A 20,179-nucleotide genomic window follows, 5' to 3' on the forward strand; every position below is an offset into this window, starting at 1 on the left:
TATGATAAATGGGTAAAATGGCGTCACAAATTCGGCAGCGGACAAATTTGGGAGCTGAAAAGCGAGGCAAGCAAAGAGAAGAGCGGCAAAAAGTCAAAGGGAAAGGGTATCAATTAATTAATTAAAAGTGTTTCATTGGAATGATTACTGTTGATATAAGATTGTCTAATGTATTGGTTATTACATCTTGTCTGGTTATAATATTCTTGATCATAATGAGACCAAGGCCCATCGTCCAAATAAGTAGAGAATGTATAGTTTGATCTTTCCGAATCACTCATCCAATCGTCTTCTTCCGATGAAATAGTAGTTGGGATGGAAGCTTCTTCTTCTTCATCACCAATCAAGACTTTATTTAAATGCTTAGGCCTAATTAGCGTTGTATCGTCATGATAAAGATGTTTCAAAGGTGAAGTATTGAAATAATCAGTATCATCAGTAAATCTTCTTGTATGATGACGTGCTGTGTTTATTTGGACCGGTTTATTAGGGGAATTATTCGTTGGTGGCAATAATTTCTTAATTGTAGCAGCTACCTGTAAATTATAATTCTTACCGTTATTATTATCATAATAGGATTGACCCAAGACATCATATTGAATACATAATTGGAACAAGATGGGACAATTGGTTAAACATTTATTATTACAATAAACATATTTTTTCAAAATCAGGGAATTCTTGAAAAGATTCAAGTCCAAAATGAATGTAAAGATATCTACATCTTTGGAAACCGAGGATTCATACGTGCAACTCAAATAATGAATATCTGACCAATTATTGAATGTTAATTTTAATAGTATTGTCTTTTCATATGCTAAGTTCTTTACATAAACGGACCCGAGTAGTTTATTCTTTTCACCCATAGATTGAACAAGTTTAAATAATTGGACCTTATTCTCCATGGAGAAATATTCCCGTACGTTTAATTTTTTCACATTCCAATCGACAATTTCAAAATTGTGTATATCTGGGTTGAAAAATATCGATGTCGAATGCTGTTTAGCCGCCGAGGTCGAGAGTGAAGACGAAGATGAAGATGAAGAAAAAGGCAAGGAAGAATGCTGTGGTAATGACTCGACCCAATGTGCGCTAGAATTGTTAATGATACGAGGTGAAAGACGACTCAATAAAGGAAAGTTGAATGTTTCTTGAGTAGAAACAGAAACAGGGTCTACACATGTGACGGATTGTTGGTTATCGTATTGGTCTTGTTGACAGCCCTGGGTGGCAGGTGCACTAGAATAAGGCTCACGAGAAGCTGGAGGCGATGGCGAAGTAGAAAGTTCTTGACTTGGACTCGAGTTTGATAATGAAGAAGGTGTAGCTAGGGCATGGAAAAGTCGTACAGTGGTCAGGGCAGGTGCAAACCTAACCGACACATGCTTTGATAACTGCAACGGAGCAGGTACGTGTTTGAGAATAGGCGGTGGGGCAGACACGTGTCTACGTAGATGTGGGTAAGAAGGCGTCTTGGGTTGGCTCATACTTTGTGAAGGGCTTGGTTCTTTGATGGCGGCAGAGGCGGGCGGCAGGAGGGTCAAGCAGAAGACAGAGTTATATATGATTGAGTGGGTAGACCGAGGCACGGGTGTAAAGGGGTGGTGTGTGGGCGGAAAAGTGCGGTGTATGGGCTTAGAGGCACGGGCGGGAGCCAAGCCCGATTAGGTCTGTAGTTAAGCCGGGGCCCCGCGCAGGATCCGTGGGGCATTTTCTACCAGATACAGTAATCGAAGATTCAAGTGGATCTCTCCGCCAATGAGACATTACTAAACTGTTTATCGAGACAATATCCTTTTTTTGATGGTGGGCATTCAAGCCAATAATGATTAGCCATGTATACCGTATGTAAATGTAAATGAGAATGAAAATGAGAATGAAAATGAAAATGAAAATGAAAATGAAAATAGATACCTATACGCATATGTATATAGAGAGTGAGAAAATGGGTGAATAAACTTTCCATGGTAAATTAGAAGACATACTAGAAAACGTAATACAAAGTAGAATATAGTACGCAATACACACAATACAAAGCAAGTAATAAAGACGAATAATAGTAAAACAAACGAGTCACAATTGCCTATTTAGTCAGGTCTTTTTCTTAAACTTTATTTTTGTTGGATATCTTGCTCCAACTTTTTTTTTAAATTTTCTATCATTGTAGGAAGCTATGTCTAGTAGTTATGGCCTATAATATCTCGGTGAAGTCATCGGTGAAGTCATCCTTAAGTCAGCTTTTACTTTCTAATGCGTGCCTTTGTCCACGGTGCTCCCTGTGCGATTTCTTAACCTGAAAAATACCCCCCGCGTTTTTTTCAACTTTCCTTTTTCCTTAAAAAGAAAGGTGCCTGTGGGTGAGTTTTGTGCCGTGTTTCCTTTTCCGGACGGAAATGTAATTATATGATAATCATTATATTATGAGAATATAATCATAATAATATAAACAAAATAACGTAATAACGTAAATTAAAGGAAAATATAACTACAATATATCTAACCCCAATATTTAAGAAATGATTGACACGAAAATGTTTGGCACGAAATGTTTCAGTTATGTTTTGAGTATCTGATAGGTCGGTGATAGGCGATAATTAACGTTCCTAAAAATTCGTTATCAGAACTTATGTTACATCAAGGAAAAATGTATAAAATTTGTGTTTCTAGATATCATTTTGCCAAGGTTCTTTGATTGTATTAGATAATTCTAGCATATATGATAGATAGATTCTTTATCTTAGCTTATTGGAGGATATTATTATGTATTCATCACTTGAATCTTAATTTTCATTCGCGAATCGAGAATCGCGAATTGCGTTTTTCTCGGGCTAATTTCGCGTTAATAACCAAGCGTAAATTAATTTAGTAAAATCTCATTAGAAAAAAAAAAAAAAAAAATAACAGATCACATCTCTATTATATTGTAGTTATCTTATCACCAACCCAAACAAGCAAGCCACATGTCATTCGATAGACCAGAAATATATAGTGCACCTGTATTGCAAGGGGAATCGCCCACAGAAGATGACAACACAGAAATCATCAAATCGTTTAAAAATTTTATCCTAGAGTTTAGAATAAATTCCCATTTCTATTACAGGGATCAATTAAGAAACTCTCTTTTAATTAAAAACTACTCTATTCAAGTCAACTTGGAACATTTGATCGGGTATAATGAAGATATCTATAAAAAATTGACCGATGAACCTTCCGATATCATCCCATTATTCGAAATCGCAGTGACTCAAGTCGCCAAGAGAATAGCCATCTTGAATAAATCGGCATCTTCCTCCGAAACTGATGAGTCGTTAGAACTGGACATCCCGACTTTCCAATTGATTCTCAACTCTGACATGAACCAAATCCCCATTAGAGATTTGAACTCTCAGCACGTTTCAAAAATTATTAGAATCTCCGGGATTATCATTTCAGCTTCAGTTTTATCTTCCAAACCTACCAAGATTAGTTTGATGTGTAGAAATTGTAGACATACTTTGAATTTGAAATTAAACAATTTCAATTCCATTGCAAATAATAATTCTATTTCTTTACCCTCGGCATGTCAATCTTCTTTAAATGCTGACCCCAACGATTTAAATAATGCTACAAAAAAAGAATGTGGTAATGATCCTTATTTGATCATCCATGAAAATTCTTCATTCATTGATCAACAATTTTTAAAATTACAAGAAATCCCAGAATCGGTCCCCATTGGTGAAATGCCAAGAAATATTTTAATGACTACTGATAGATTTTTGACAAATAGAGTAGTACCAGGTACAAGAGTAACAATAATTGGTATCTATTCTATTTATCAATCAAAAAAAACAGCATTGGGTAGTAATAGTAATTCGTCTGCATCTGTGGCTATTAGAAACCCCTACATTAAAGTATTAGGTATTCAATCAGATATTAATTCCACTTCAAACATGACCACTCTATTTAATGAAGAAGAAGAAGAAGAATTCATTCAAATGAGTAGAAATCCAAATATTTATAAAATTTTGAAAAATTCCATTGCTCCATCAATTTTCGGTAATGATGACATTAAATTAGCCATTGTATGTTTATTAATGGGTGGTTCCAAAAAAATCTTACCAGATGGGATGAGATTAAGAGGTGATATTAACGTTCTTTTATTAGGTGATCCAGGTACTGCCAAATCCCAATTATTGAAATTTGTTGAGAAAGTAGCGCCTATAGCTGTATATACTTCCGGTAAAGGTTCTTCTGCTGCCGGTTTAACTGCATCCATTCAAAGAGATCCACAATCTCATGAATTTTATTTAGAAGGTGGTGCTATGGTCCTTGCTGATGGTGGGGTCGTTTGTATTGATGAATTTGATAAGATGAGAGATGAAGATCGTGTGGCAATTCATGAAGCTATGGAACAACAAACAATTTCTATCGCTAAGGCAGGTATTACTACAGTTCTAAATTCAAGAACAAGTGTCTTGGCCGCAGCAAATCCGATCTACGGTCGTTATGATGATTTGAAATCACCAGGTGAAAATATAGATTTCCAAACAACCATTCTTTCTAGATTCGATATGATCTTCATCGTTAAAGATGATCACAACGAGGAAAGAGATATCTCTATTGCAAATCATGTTATTAATATTCATACGGGTCAGGCTACTCAATTAGATAATCAAAGAGAAAATTCAAATATGGAATTATCAATGGAAAAATTGAAAAGATACATCACTTATTGTAGAAAAAAATGTGCTCCAAGATTATCCCCCGAAGCATCTAAAAGTTTATCTTCACATTTTATTAATATTAGAAAACAATTATTAATTAATGAATTACAATCTACCGATAGATCTTCTATCCCAATTACAATCCGTCAATTAGAGGCTATTATACGTATCACTGAATCTCTAGCAAAATTAGAATTGAACCCTGTAGCAAGTGAGAAGCATGTCGCAGAAGCTATTAGATTGTTTCAAGCTTCAACAATGGATGCTGCTTCTCAAGATCCTACTGGTGGGTTACAATTGCATAATTCTTCTGCATTATTTAGTGAAATTAGAAGAATAGAACAAGAATTGAAAAGAAGATTACCAATCGGTTGGTCTACTTCATATCAGACTTTACAAAGAGAATTTGTAGATTCAAAAAGATATTCTCAAGCAGCTTTAGATAGATCATTATATGCCCTTGAAAAGCACGGGACTATTCAAAGAAGGTATCAAGGCCAAAATATTTATAGAAATGGCGTTTAATTCTCAATAATCAATTGTAACATTATCTAACATATATTTTTATCTAATAATATTTTATAATATATTTAACTATTCGATATAGCATTTATTATTCATCATTGTATTAAAATATATATATATATATATAAATAATTTTGTTTTTGAACGTCCTTTAATTTCAACTCGTCTTTTAAAGAAAGAAGAAAAAAAAATATAGTAATTTTAATTAACGTTGATATATTGCCAATTATAGAGTAGACAAAATAAAAAAGCAAAAATTTTAAACCATATTATGTCGTATGTATAATTTATTCATTAATTAATTGTTTTTTTAAAAAACCTTTTTACTAACAATGATCTTTCTTCTTTACTCTTTTTTTATTCAGTGATTTACTTAATAGACCAAAATCGGAATTATCTCAAGATGAATTATATCAATTAGAAGAATTCGAATTCAAGCATGGACCCATGTCTCTTATTAATGATGCCCTTATATCAAAGACTCCTATTATTATATCTTTAAGAAATAATCATAAAATTATAGCAAGAGTAAAAGCATTTGATAAACATTGTAACATGGTTTTGGAAAATGTTAAAGAATTATGGACAGAAAGAAATGGTAATAAATTAATAAATAAAGAACGTTTCATAAGTAAGTTATTCTTAAGAGGGGATTCGGTTATTGTAATTTTAAAATCTCCAACACAATAGACAATATAATATTTTGACAACATGTTTTACTACCCTGAAACTATAAACAACGACTCCATTTATGATTTTATATCTTCAAATTATTTACTATTATACAAAAAAGAAAAGAGGATGTAAATGAGATATTAATGCAATTTATATATAATTTGAACGGTATTCGATTACTATTACTGTTATTTTATTTTTTATTTTTAATTTTTTTTTTTGACAGAACTAACATTTTAAATTATGTTACTTTTATTATTTAAAGTTTTTTAATGGATCTGACTTCCCATGCTTACGCTTATTAACCCTACCTTTCTTAAAATTTTTACGTCTACCATTTTTATGGAATGGAACAAACCCTATGTTAGTGTTCCCGTTTTTAGCACCTTCCGGCAATAGGTAATCTGGAACTCTTTTTAAGTGTTGTTGGATTCTTGCAGGATGTAATTCCTTATCATGTCTTAAACTATTTAATTCTTGTGGATTTTCTTCGAAATGTCTCTTTAATTTGTCACTAGCTAATAATTCTTGTTTCAATTCTTTGATTCTTGCTTCTCTAACTGCCACTTGTGTAACTGCACGGAAACCATCTTCCATTCTATATCTAAACCCTTCTATTTGTTTAATATCAAAAGCATATGGTTGGATTTCTAAACCTAGTTTATTTTGTTGCTTAATAATACGTTGTAAAATTTTTTCATCTCTTTTTGTAGTTGGGCACATTGATGCCTTGTGTTTACCAAATTCTTTTAGTGGGATAACGAAGGAAATTGCAGTACCAGATTTACCAGCTCTAGCAGTTCTACCAATTCTATGAACATAGGATTTAGAAGTTGTTGGTAAATCGAAATTCAATACGCAAGCAATATTTTGGAAATCAACACCACGGGATACACCATATTCCTTATCCTTCTTAACTTTTAGATTATTTTTTGTTTCTTTCTTACTTTTTACTTCATTTTGTGTGGAATTATCATCATCTTTATCACTTTCTTTATCACTTTCTTTCTCAACTACTTCAGATTCTTCAACAACTTTTGTTTTATCATTTTGTGGTTCATCATCATCTTGTTCTTCTTCATCTTTGATATATTCAGTATCATCAGTGGCAATTAACAAACGGTAAACATTCTTGTTAAATTGTTCAACGATATGCTGTCTTGAGTTAGCGGGTAATTCATTATTTAAAATACAAGATTTAATACCAAATTGTTCTAACACCAATTTTAATCGATAGCCTCTATCAATATTATTCACAAAAATTAAAGTTTTACCTTTAATTAAATTCAATTTAAAAATAACATAGGTCAACAAAAATTTATCGAATTCACTAACAGTCACATAATATTGAAGTAATTTACTTTGATCTTTAGCAATTTGATCATCGTTAAATTTAATAATAGCTGGTGATCTACAATATTGTTGTTTTAATTCTTGAATATCATCATTTAGAGTGGCACTCATTAAAAATGTTTGTAAATTTTTTTTTAATGGTAAATATTGTGTGATATTCTTTAAATCATCTTGATATCCAAAGGTCAGGACCAGATCGACTTCGTCAATAACCAAAAACTGTAAGTTATCCAAATATAGAGAATTATTATTTGTTTCTAATAACGTATTAAGCTTTGCTGGTGTAGAAACAATAATTTCTGGAGATTCTGATAGCATTGTGGATAAAACAGAAGGTGGCATATCCTTTGAAATATTTAAAGCTTTAATATCATTTGAACAGTACAAAATCATCTTTTCAATCACATCTAAAACTTGCTGTGCCAATTCTCTGGTTGGGACTAAAATAATACCCAAAGTACTGCTATCTGTGATATCAGTTCCTTGATTATTTTCTAGAGTCCTCTTATAATTTAGAATTGTCTGAATAACTGGAATAACATAAGCTAAAGTTTTACCAGAACCAGTTGCAGCCTTTGCAATAATATCTCTTTTTTCTTGTAATGCTAATGGAATAGCATGAGATTGAATTAATGTTGGATTGTGGAAACCACTACCTTTGATAGCTTGTAACAAACGAGAATCTAATTGGAAAGATTCAAATGACACTGATTCATCAAGGTAAGCATTTGATATAGAGACAGGTTTTTGGCTCATTTTATTCTGATTATGGGGGAATAACTAGCTTATTTTTATTTATAAATTTATGGAAAAGATATATATATATAAAGTTTAATTATCTATTTGCTTTTTTATTTTTTTAAAGAGATGAGCTGCAAATTTTTCAATTCGGTATATTAGGTTGCTTGAATGTTTTGGGAATTTTCTAAAAAAAAAAAAATTAAATAAAGAATGGATGTCAGAAAAGTGATCAACTGTAACATAAAAATAATAATAAATGTGTAGCAAATTAAATTTCCAAATATTATGCTAGTTACATATATAAATATTTTAATGAGAGATCACTAATAAAAAATTTGGTATAGAATTTAATAAGATAGATCTATTTAAATATTTTCCATCTGTAAATGCCTATGATACATGCGTATCAATATATATGTTATTTAGAAAGTTGACTGCTATTTTGAAATTTACCTAGCATAAGGAAGCCGCTAAGTTTGCACCTATATTAAGTATACTTTCAATTCTACCTTTTAAAGGGTTTGAATTGCATTCTTCGATCTTCATTTGGGAAAAGTTGATAGTTGATTCATTTTTGCCAAAGGAAATTTTACCTTTTATATCTCCACTTGTTGACGGGTTTTCTTTATCTAATAACAAAGTAAAAGAATCTCCAAACTGTTCCTTAAATAATTCGGAAATCTGTTTAATTTTCCAAACTTCATCACGCTGCAGGAGCTCAGCTTTGTCCTGTTCTGTAATTTTATGTTCTTCACCATGATTGCATGTATGACTGCTCATTTTAACACTTGCAGGAGTTGAATCGACACTCATCAGTATAGCGATAATTGAATCTGCTACAGTATCTGTCATTAGCCCTTGGGTCCATTCCAGTGTTGCAATATTTTCGAAGACAGTTAACAAAATATCTCCCATGAGTTTTAAAACTAGTTTACCATTATCCTCAGAATTTGGTTCTTCTTGCTTTATTCCACTAACATTATCTTCATCAATTATCACTTCTACATCACCAAACATCTGGCATAAGTGCCAATATATAAGTTCCTTTTTACAGTCCACGTGGACTGATTGTCTCTCTTTTACTATTGTGGTTGACAACTCGGAATGATGTTCTCTTAAATCTGATAATGAAACTAAATCTAAGTTAAAATTCTTTTCGTTAGAAACTAACAATCCAGATATAACAATCCCCTCTTCCTCTATTTTCGATATCTGTGTTATATTTTCTTCATCTTTATTTTCATACTTCACTTCTTTTTGTTCAACTTTTAACTTTTCATCCTTAATTTTTTGAATTTCAGCCTCCTTATTTTTGATTTGATCGACAATACTACCAATAGCTTTGGCGATATGAGTACCTTTAAATTCTAAAGTAACTTCCACACCATTCCTTGGATTATAAACATGAACCTCATTTTCAGTACCTTTTAATGATGTAAAATTTGATAAAATAGCAGACTTTAAGCGGCCCATTGGATTTGATTCACCATGGACTAAAATAATATTAGAAGCGTTAATTTTTTCAATGAATTCCAAATTTTCTTGGAAATCGACATGGGCAGCAAATGAAATTTCTTCAATTTTACATCTTCTAGGAATACTAATTTCAGGATTATTAATACTTGGAATTGTATCTGGTTCAACCATTAAATACTTTGCCATTGTTCCTTCGACAGAATACCCTGTAATTAATACCATATTCTTATCTTCAGGGCACCATCTCTCTAGTAAATCTCTCGAAATACCACTCTGAAGCATACCAGGGGAAGCTAGAAGAACACTAGGACCAAAATCTTCAAAATTATCTAAATTTCTTAAGTATGAAATATTTTTAAAAATAAATGGATTGGTTTGTGAATCTCTGAATTTTTTACGAATATCATCGTTCATCATATTTACATAAGTTTGGAAAACAGACATACACTTTTTAGCTAAACTAGATGCATAATAAATCGGTACTTGTCCACCACCTAATTCTTCATGATGGTTATTCCAATATTCATCTAAAATTAACATAATCTCTTGAGCTCTTCCTAATGCAAAAACTGGCATTAAGACTCTACCACCACGAGAAACAATAGAATGCACCAATTGGGTAAGTTTCATCTCACGATTTAGACGTGGTTCATGGGTAGCAGTCCCAAATGTTGATTCAACAATTAAAATATCAGAAGCTAATGGAGGGATCTCAGCTGAATTTAAATGACGATCTAGCTCTCTGGAGTAGTCACCAGTGAATAGTATCCTTAGGCCGGCGATCTCTATTTGAAACATCGCAGCACCCAATACATGGCCGGCATGATATGCAGTGAATTTAATACCATTAACATCAATTGTTGAGTGATAATCAATAGTTTCAATCCTATCGAATGATTCAACAAGATCTTCGTCATTATATAAATTTTCATCCTTATTTTCAGCGTCTCCACCGATACTTGTAACTTTGACAAAATCACGTAATAGCCATCTATAGATAGCTTTGGTTGGATGTGTCATGAATACTCTACCTCTAAAGTTAGTTCTTTGCATTACGTAAGGCAAAGAAGCAGCGTGGTCAAGATGGAAATGGGAAATTAATAAGACATCAATGGTTGAAAGGTCAAAATCGTCATAAAAAGGTAATGATGCTAATCCTTGGTAAGCGGGGTGGATACCCGCATCTAGCATAACGGTTTTACCTTTATATTGAATGATGTGGCATGAACGACCGACCTCGTTAGCACCCCCAAGTGCAAAAAATTTAAAATCCTGAGGTTTAATGGACCCAGCAGTAGTTGTAATGCTTTGCTTCGTATCCATACTCGTAAAAAACTAGAATAATTTGACTGAAAATAATTTGAAAGTAGTATTCTCCTTATAACAACATCCCCTGTGAGTAACATTGAAATTTTTTTCGGAAGAAAATGAAGGAGAGTTCTAAAGACTGATTTACTTTCATTTTATCGAAGACTGATATAAACATTAAGTAGTACTCTATTAATAATCATATATTGAAATATTGATAGTGTTTCTAAACGACTCATTTAAACCAGAATAGATTAAAAAAGTAGAGAATATGATGAATTTAACACATAAAAAAGTAGAACATAAAAGAGAGTATAAAATATGAAGGATATTAATAACAGTAAAAAGAAATTGTGAAGAAATACAATATTAAATATCACAGGGGATATGCAGAGGGATAGGATGTTAAAAAAGAATTAAAGTTAGTAATTATTCGGAATGCATTGAAAGTGATATATAGAAAACAAAAATATCAACGTAAAATCAATAATTAGAGTGATAACATACCTTACTAGTATGTAGTAGTAATAGTAGTTTATAATAAGTTTGCTAACCGATTAGTGTTATATGCATTTAATCAGTTAGTTGTTTAATTTTCGTTTTTTTTTCAAAATCATAGTTTTAAAAAAGGTATGTATAAATGTATTTTTATTTGCTATCATCGCGAAAATAAGGATTATGTCCGGGTGTTTCTGAAGCGTATAGAAGGTTCACTTCTCTCATTAAACTGCCTAAATTCTTTAGAGATACTGCAGTTAAATGTATATAAGTCTATAAGTAATGTCATACACAAAATTACATAGAGCTTCAATAAAATCTAAAATAAAGTTAAAACTTATGGAAGATTATTATGTCAAAAATCCATAATCTTCATTAGATATCCAAGTTTCTTCAATAGGTGTTGCAATTGGGGCTTCCCATGATGAGTTGATATTAAATGATACTGGCTTCTTCACCGCACCATCAGGATTTATCTGTTGAGCAAATAAATCATTATTTATTAGCCTGCCATGGCTATTATTGATGCTAGTATTGATAGTATTATTGATGCTAGTATTGATAGTATTATTGATGCTATTATTGATAGTATTATTGATGCTGCTATTAATATCATTGCTGATATTATTATTGGGGTTGGTATTGGTGGGATAATTGTTCATAAAATTTTGGTTCATTTGAGGAATCTGATGCTGTGCTGGAGGCTGAGAACTAAAATATTGTTGATTTGGATTTCCATTCGGAGCCTGTGGGGAATTATGATTACCATAAATTGTTTGTGAGGGTTGTTGGTTATTGTGGTTTATAGGTTGAACTTGGTTCAACTGAATTGAAGGATCCGAGAATGAAGAGTTATCATCAATATTGAAATTAGATGTATTATTTGTAATCAGAGAATCTGTAGTCCAAGAAGAAATGTTATTTATCATGCCATGGGCACCATTACTTAATAAAATATTGCCAGTTAAAATATCTGCATTAAAAGAGTTTGCCTTTTGAATTGATGAAATAGAAGTTGATGGTCGTATAAAACTGGATTTTGTCATTATTGGTTGTAATTGGCTTGACTTAGAATTTGGATCTTTATCAATTGGGGAATTTGTTGAAGTATTAAACAAACTATTGCTGTTACTATTAGTAAAACTTTGTTGTCTTGAAATTTGTGATTGAGCTAGACCATTGCTTAATTGTTGTTGATCCTGACTCGAAATACTAATAGAATTTTTTGGAGTTATATCTGCTGAAGTATTTGAATTGTCCTTATTTGTAGAATTAGAAAAGCTATTTGGACTTTGTTGAGAATGAGTCGATATATTCGATTGCTGAATATTTGTTTTTGTTGTAGAATCAAAATTTGATAAGTGAGAAAATGCATTTGGAATCTTTGGGATAATATAAGGCATGGTAGTATTATTTCCTGATGATAAATTTCTTATTGGAGCTGGATTATTATTAGATATTTTAATATTATTATTTGAGTACGTGGCTAAATTATTCTGAGAAGAGTTCGCAGCAATATTGGTTTGAGAGGAGTTCGTAGGTATTGCTTGAGATTTAGCCAAATATGGAGTAACGTTTTCAGAATTTGTATATTGAGCCAGTGACGATAAATAAGCTTGCAAATTCTGTCTTGCAAAATGTTGTTGTAGGTAAGCTTGTTCTTGAAATGTCTTCCAATCAAACTGATTGATATTTGGTTTTTTTACGATAAAGTGGTTTTCATTTTCATTATTTGGTGAAGACTTATTACTGATTTTCCTTTTTTTCTTTTTGGGAATAATCTTTTCATTTAAAGTTTCTAATTCATTATCAGCTTCATGCTGTAAGTCTTCTTCATCATGATTCCTCTTAGTTTCCCCAATGTTATTATTATTGTTGGAGGATTTGACAATATTTGTGGATTGATTATTTGTCAAAGTCTCATTATCAGTATTGTCACTTTGTGAACTAGTATTATTACTGCTACTAGTAGCAGATGAAGAAGTTGTTGTACTTAATAGATTTGATAAACTTTTAGGTAGCACACTTTTAGCCAAGGCATTCTGTTTCTTTTTAAAGTATTTTTGTTCTTGAAGATCTACTTGTGAATTTTCTACAAATGCAACATGGTCATCCATACAATTTTTACCAAAGACTCTTTCAATGGCAGGTGGCATACCCATTGTGCTAATATTCTTAAAATTAGAAATACTTGAATTACTAATATTTTGATTAACTAAATGAGGCAATTTTGTTGAAAATTGTTTTTCATTTGATAGACTAGCACTATTGGAGGGACTAGTATTTAAAGACAAGTTCCTTTCTGTATTCGTAGTTGTTTCATTTAAATTACTCAAGGATGCGGAATGTTCTGGTAGAGGAGTATTTACAATAGAATTTATATTCGAATTGGGACTTGAATTTGAAGATGGAGTAGTAGTATTGGAATTTGTTGTAGAATTTGGAATTGAATTTGAATTAGAATGAGAATTTTTATTCTTATATTTATCCTTTTTAAAGTTTGTCATATAAATTAATTCTGAAGAATCTGGGCCACATCTTTCAATTAAGTTCCCAATTGTTGCATTCATCAATTGATCGTAAGTATCTCTAAAAGTTCTTGCAAATTTTGACCTTTCTGTCATTACATATAGGCAAATCGAACAAGCCTTTAAATCATCCATTGTTACAAAAAGACTTGCACTAATATGAGGTCTTGTATGTTTTGAAATATCACCCAATTTCTTACGTCTTTCGTCATCCATGTTTCTTGCAAGCCACATACAATAAATCAAAGTAACACCAGCTACAAAGACGGTATGAATAGCAGTGCTTGAATTACCACTTGCTGTCATTCTATGGAAAGTCTTGTATAATTGACAAATTTGACCTGCGGCAGCTTGGCATTCTCTAAATAATTTATCTTCTGGAGATAAGATTTCTAAATAAGGTTGTAATAATAATCTTACTGCTCTATAATAATATAATTTTAAATTTTCATTTTCAAAATTTTTTACAGAAGAAATTAAACAATTTGATCTCCAAATTTCAAGATCATGGAAATATTTTTTAACCATTGGTAATTCATTTTTCAATATATCTTTTGATTTAAATTTCTGTGGTAATAAATCTAATTGTTCGGTGAAAGCAGATTCTAATCTTCTTAATCTTAATGATTGATTTATGAAATGAACTAAGTGAGTGTCATTATTGTCGGTATTATTATTATTGCTATTACTATTGCTATTATTATTGCTATGGTTTTTATTATTTTCTTCAAAAGTTTTAGTATTATTTGTAGCTGGTGAAGTAATTTTTCTTGTATTAAAAGAATTAATATCGAAATATGGTAAATCAATATCTTTTTCAGAGATAATATAAGATTTCCCCACTGCCACACAAATAGTTCTTTCTAATAAATAAAGTGACCAAAAGATTCTAATTTGTCTAAACTTATTTGGATTGTTTGGATTGTATTTATTTAATTTTAAATTGAATTGAGCAATTTGCATGACATCTTTAATGATATCATATAATAATAAAGAATCTTGATCAGTTTTCATGATATAAAGGACTAATAAAGCTAATAGTTCTACTTTTTGTAAATCTGTAAGATTATTACTACATCTTGTAATATGACGTACAGCAGTAGAAAAATAACGGACAGGTGGTAATCCGTTATATTTACCTGTAGTCATATGTAAATAAGCTGAGATACTAAATATTAACCACATTTTACCATAATTGAAATGGAAATCATTATTTGAGAAGGAATGTATTTTATTATTGATATAATTTTCATGGAATGAATAAATTTCATTTTCATCTAATACAGGATATTTAAATTGAAGACGAGTGAAATAAGTATTTAAAAATAATCTTGATAATTCTTCATTAAATTCAAAAGCAGGGTCATAATTGAAAAATTCTTGCAAATTATATTTAGCAAAAATACAATTGGAGAAATTGATGGAATCCATTGAATCTGTCTTTAAAGCAGGGATATCGCTATGAATATTTGTTGAAGATGCTGATGACGGAGGTGGAGTTGGAGATGAATTATGAACTTTGGAAGAGTTTATTAGATGATGACCATTATTTTTGGATGATGTATTATTATTTATTGGTGATAATTGATATTGATGCTTAATAAAATCTGATCTTGGAGGTGGTGGGGGGGGCAAAATGTTTTTAGAACCATTTCCGAAATTTTTCAAATTATGTAAATTTCTTTTTGTCTTTTGCAAATCTTGATCTTGAAGCAGATCTTCTAAATCGTCATCCATTTCACCTAGCAGGTGAGTAAATTTTTTATATTGAGTCAGTTTTCTATTAAATACAGAACCTCCAATGGGTAAATCCAGCATTTTTTCTAAATAACTTAATTTTTTCTCTAAAAAAATTTGATATTCATCTTTATTTGTATTTACAATTGAACCAGAAGATTTTGATTTCCGGTTTACTGAACGAGGTGGAAGGGGTATGATAGTTGTTGCATCCGGTTGTTGCTGTTGATGTTGTAGGGGTAAATTTGTAATGGGATTAGGGATGGGGAGTGGAAGTGAAAGTGGTAATGTATTTGGGGTATTACTATTAGCAGTAGTGGTGTTTATGGCAGTAGGGTTAGAGCTGGGCAAAGGTAGATGAATGGGTAAGGTCTTTGTATTTCGTCTTGCCGTCGTTATCGATGTGTTGTTATCGGATAAAGGAGTCTCTTGTTTTATAGGTGCAGCATTGTTACTATACCTGGCTGGTTGAACACATTTCACGCCAGCTTTCAAACAGGCCGTACAACTTGGTAATTTATGATCACATCTCTGCTTTCTTCTTCTACATAACAAGCATGATTTGGAACGTCCCTTCTTGTCCTGTAACAACAGATCGACGTTATCACCGGCCAATTCCAATTCCTTTTGAAAACGTTCCAAATTCTCCTCACTAACTTCTTTTCTTGGTCTACCCATTTATCTATTAAAAGTGTCTCTTTGTTTGTTTTCCTTTGGAGTGGAGTAGAGTGGAGTCACGGTGTGTTTTCTTACGAGATATGTGTGATGCGCAGATCAAACAGTATGTTACGAATATGATTTACTTCAACGTACGTACCTCAAAGTATCTCTAAAGCATTGACTAACGTGTATAATTTAACGAACCTGTAGAATAATATTATATATAAGGAAATATCCCCCCCCAATTAAAAACAAAAAAAAAAAAGCATTGTAGCAAGAGAAGAGGGGAAAAAACTATTATATATATTAATATCTATTGGAGTTTATGTGTATTAGAGTTAAATGCCAGTATTTAACAAGTGCTTAATATCGATAAGATGGAGAAGTAGTTCGATTAGGAACATGAATGGTGATATGATGATACTGGTAGTGTGAATATCAAGTCATTTTTCTTTTTTTACTTCTATGTATAGTTTTTTTGGGATTTCACCAACAATTTAGCTTCTTTCATAATATAATTTAACCGTCATTATTATTATAGTAGTGGCAGTAATAAATAAGGCTATAGGAATCATACATACATACATACATACATTCAGACATACATTTGCACACATGCATATATGCATAACAATTAATTGCAACAAATAGCCAAGATATACTCTCTATATTGCCCCAAAAGAAATAAGAACAAAAAACATATCCAAATCCATCTGGTAACTGTGCCAATTGCTACGGGACTTTCTTACCAAAAAGCAATTAAGACACAGAACACACCGCACACCACTTAGATGAATCGCAATCTCAATCAAGATCCATCACCGTCTTGCCAAAACAGGCAAGTATCCATCGCCTGCTACGCAATTTTCTGTGAACAGTGCATGTTGCTCTCAGACAATGCTGCAGAAGTACCCCACGCATGTTTCTTCGTGTGTGAGACAAAAGCGGAGAAAGTTTTTAGCCCCAGTCCGGAAAGGGAAAAGTGCTGGGCAGACAAACCACGGCAACGCTGCAGCGGTAACGGTAACGTTATCGTTATTGTGTATATACTATGGTCTAACCCAAGCGCGAAATGATTTCGTGCCCTAATCGTAGTGAGATATGTGAACGACACTTTAGTGGGGTAGCACAGATAATGCGTGTAAGTAACCCTAATAAATAACCCTATTTCCTAGATTGGAAAGTGTAACGAGATCCATATGGTGGAGAACAATGGGGCCACGCTCTGTTCTGTGCGTATTTCATAGACCCGAACAGGTAACGTGAAAAGTACTTTTTCCTCTTCTGGGTGGTGTGAATGCTGGATGGGATTTCCAAATTAGAAAGCACAGTAGTCCGCGGTGATTTCTCTTTTTGGGGAGGGAAAGAGTCTGAATGTGGTATGCAGTGGTTTCTGAGACAGAAGACAGTGGCACGTGCGAATGCTGCGGAGGGGGTTTCCTAATGTGGTCACAAAGTGGACACTTGTACGTATGGGTCTAGGCGTAATTTCTACCACATATATTCTCACACATATTATATTCTCTTGCATATGCTTATGTATTTATTCTTTTATTTTTTTAACCAAGTGATGGTTTTGGTGCTATTATAGTAATTATTTCTTGTATGGAATATTATGCTAAATAATAAAGTTTTAAAAGCTAATAATAAATTATTGTAGAAGAATGAAGAAGGGATGAAGAAAAATGAAGAAGAGATGAAGACAAATTAAAAATGGTTCGATCATAAGGACTAGTTGTGTAAATTATCTCTAAAGGTTTTAAAAGGATAAGAAGGCCGAAAGTATATCTTGTTTTGCTTTTGAAAAATATTACAATATACTACACAAAAACCACCAAAGCTAGATAGAAGTATCGTGATCGTTCGTCGTATTTGTTTATCGTATTTGGCTATCGTATTTCTCTTGGTTACCAGGTTTCAAGTATGTTATAAATATGTTTGTTTGCTTATGTTAGTTTTTTTGCTCTGACCAAAAAAAAAAAAAAAGAAGATATTATTATTATTATGATTATTATTTTTATTTTTATTTTTATTTTTATTATTATTTAGTGACACGCTGCGTAAACTTTGCCACTTTAAGCCAAACAGCACCGGATTTCCTCTTCCATCACAGTTATCCCTCCTATTATACACTTGCCCTTTGAATATCCTTGTCACTCATCTATAGCTACCCTTAAATCTAAAACAAAGAAGCAAAGTTGTCCTGACTTCTGCTGCCAAGATTGACTTCCGATCCTCAGCAGATCTCAGAACAGTTCGCACAAGATCCGATCCTTTCCGATAAGTTCCGTGAAACGTGATCGGAGAGGATCGGAAATTTTCGATACTAATCAGCTATCCTTTCGGGATAATTGACCTGGATTTCTCCGAACTCATGTTATGTGTGACTAACTAAATAATATTTCACTATCTAAGGTTGGAATATTTCAATTTTGCCCTATTTTAATTGATCATCACTTTTTAATTTTTCATTTATGCCTTGTAAAGGGCTTAAAAACAGGGTTTTAGTCATATTCCAATTCTAGCTTCAGATCACTATATAACTAGCATCCTATCTGATTGACTTTGTAGTTACCATTTTTTCAAGGAGAACAAACCAAAAAAAAATAAAATAATAATAAAAACGCCCTTTTCCCCCATACTTCAATGTCGTTAGAAAGAGAAGAACCTACTCATTTCGGTGCCGGACCAGCTCAATTGCCCACCGTTGTGCTACAACAAGCCGCCAAAGATCTAATCAATTACAACAATATAGGGCTAGGTATCGGTGAAATCTCGCATAGATCGAAAGATGCCATCAAAGTAATTGATGACGCAAAGGCTCATTTGAAAACTTTAATGAACATTCCTGATGATTATGAAACTTTTTTCATCCAAGGTGGTGGTACTACCGGGTTTTCCTCATTGGCCACTAATATGGCTGCCGCTTATATTGGGAAACATGGTAGAATGGCCCCAGGAGGTTATTTGGTCACAGGTTCTTGGTCTCAAAAGGCATATGAAGAAGCTAATAGATTACATGTTCCATCCAAAGTCATATTCAACTCTAAAGATTATGATTCTAATAAAAAATTCGGTTCCATTCCTAAAGAATCTCAATGGATTGAAGAATTCAATAAGAATAAAGAGTATTCCTATGTTTATTTCTGTGAAAATGAAACTGTCCATGGTGTCGAATGGCAAGAATTACCAGAATGTTTAGCTTCCAATCCAAATGTCGAAATCGTGGCAGATTTATCCTCAGATATCTTATCAAGAGAAATTGACGTTTCCAAATATGGTATCATCATGGCTGGTGCTCAAAAAAATATCGGTCTTGCTGGGTTGACCTTATATATCATTAAAAAATCAATCTTGAAAGATATTGAAAAATGTACTTCAAATGATCTTTTAGAAAATAATATCCCAGCGACTCCAATTGCATTCCATTATCCAACTGTGGTTAAAAATAATTCAGCTTATAATACAATCCCAATTTTCACTTTACATGTAATGGATTTAGTTTTCAAACATCTTTTGAAAAAAGGTGGTGTTAAAGTTCAAGAACAGGAAAATAATGAAAAGGCACAATTATTATATACTGCTTTAGATAAACATCCAGATTTCTATAACTTACCAGTTCAAAAAGATTGTAGATCAAAGATGAATGTAGTATTTACATTGAAAAATAATGATTTGGATGAAAAATTCTTAAAAGAAGCTACCATTGCTAAATTGACTGGGTTAAAAGGTCATCGTTCAGTAGGTGGGTTCAGAGCTTCCATTTATAACGCATTGTCTGTGGAATCAGTTAAGAAATTGGCAGATTTCATTGACGATTTCGCAAAGGAAAATTCAAATTAATAATAATAAACGTTTAATCTTTTTTTATTTAATTGATACCCAAATGTTGTTGTTTTTCTAAAAAAAAATAATCTTATTTAATTATTAACTTTTCTAGACGTTCATAGGTATAAGCGCATGCATTAACATAAC

The 20,179-nt window shown here is 32.2% G+C and overlaps 7 protein-coding genes across 7 annotated transcripts; 3 read left to right on the forward strand and 4 right to left on the reverse strand.

Annotated features, from left to right (window-relative positions):
* Positions 1-113: 113 nt before the first annotated feature.
* TBLA0A09710 (CBM21 domain-containing protein) lies at positions 114-1,487 on the reverse strand (the record flags this gene model as incomplete). Its single annotated transcript, XM_004178225.1, has 1 exon — positions 114-1,487. The coding sequence occupies one exon, from the start codon at positions 1,485-1,487 to the stop codon at positions 114-116; it is 1,374 nt and encodes a 457-aa protein (XP_004178273.1).
* Positions 1,488-2,960: 1,473 nt separating this feature from the next.
* Positions 2,961-5,228, forward strand: MCM5 (MCM DNA helicase complex subunit MCM5; the record flags this gene model as incomplete). The annotated part of the gene is made up of 1 exon (XM_004178226.1): positions 2,961-5,228. The coding sequence occupies one exon, from the start codon at positions 2,961-2,963 to the stop codon at positions 5,226-5,228; it is 2,268 nt and encodes a 755-aa protein (XP_004178274.1).
* Positions 5,229-5,499: 271 nt separating this feature from the next.
* Positions 5,500-5,918, forward strand: SMD2 (mRNA splicing protein SMD2; the record flags this gene model as incomplete). The annotated part of the gene is made up of 2 exons (XM_004178227.1): positions 5,500-5,504; positions 5,594-5,918. The coding sequence occupies 2 exons, from the start codon at positions 5,500-5,502 to the stop codon at positions 5,916-5,918; spliced, it is 330 nt and encodes a 109-aa protein (XP_004178275.1).
* Positions 5,919-6,158: 240 nt separating this feature from the next.
* DBP9 (ATP-dependent DNA/RNA helicase) lies at positions 6,159-8,012 on the reverse strand (the record flags this gene model as incomplete). The annotated part of the gene is made up of 1 exon (XM_004178228.1): positions 6,159-8,012. One exon carries the CDS (start codon positions 8,010-8,012, stop codon positions 6,159-6,161), a length of 1,854 nt encoding a protein of 617 aa, XP_004178276.1.
* Positions 8,013-8,450: 438 nt separating this feature from the next.
* Positions 8,451-10,796, reverse strand: TBLA0A09750 (CPSF3/YSH1 family MBL fold metallo-hydrolase; the record flags this gene model as incomplete). Its single annotated transcript, XM_004178229.1, has 1 exon — positions 8,451-10,796. The coding sequence occupies one exon, from the start codon at positions 10,794-10,796 to the stop codon at positions 8,451-8,453; it is 2,346 nt and encodes a 781-aa protein (XP_004178277.1).
* Positions 10,797-11,629: 833 nt separating this feature from the next.
* On the reverse strand, positions 11,630-16,222 carry TBLA0A09760 (uncharacterized protein; the record flags this gene model as incomplete). Its single annotated transcript, XM_004178230.1, has 1 exon — positions 11,630-16,222. One exon carries the CDS (start codon positions 16,220-16,222, stop codon positions 11,630-11,632), a length of 4,593 nt encoding a protein of 1,530 aa, XP_004178278.1.
* Positions 16,223-18,850: 2,628 nt separating this feature from the next.
* On the forward strand, positions 18,851-20,047 carry SER1 (O-phospho-L-serine:2-oxoglutarate transaminase; the record flags this gene model as incomplete). The annotated part of the gene is made up of 1 exon (XM_004178231.1): positions 18,851-20,047. The coding sequence occupies one exon, from the start codon at positions 18,851-18,853 to the stop codon at positions 20,045-20,047; it is 1,197 nt and encodes a 398-aa protein (XP_004178279.1).
* Positions 20,048-20,179: the final 132 nt, after the last annotated feature.

Source organism: Henningerozyma blattae, chromosome 1, assembly GCF_000315915.1.
Source record: "Henningerozyma blattae CBS 6284 chromosome 1, complete genome".
Classification (NCBI taxonomy): Eukaryota; Fungi; Ascomycota; class Saccharomycetes; order Saccharomycetales; family Saccharomycetaceae; genus Henningerozyma; species Henningerozyma blattae.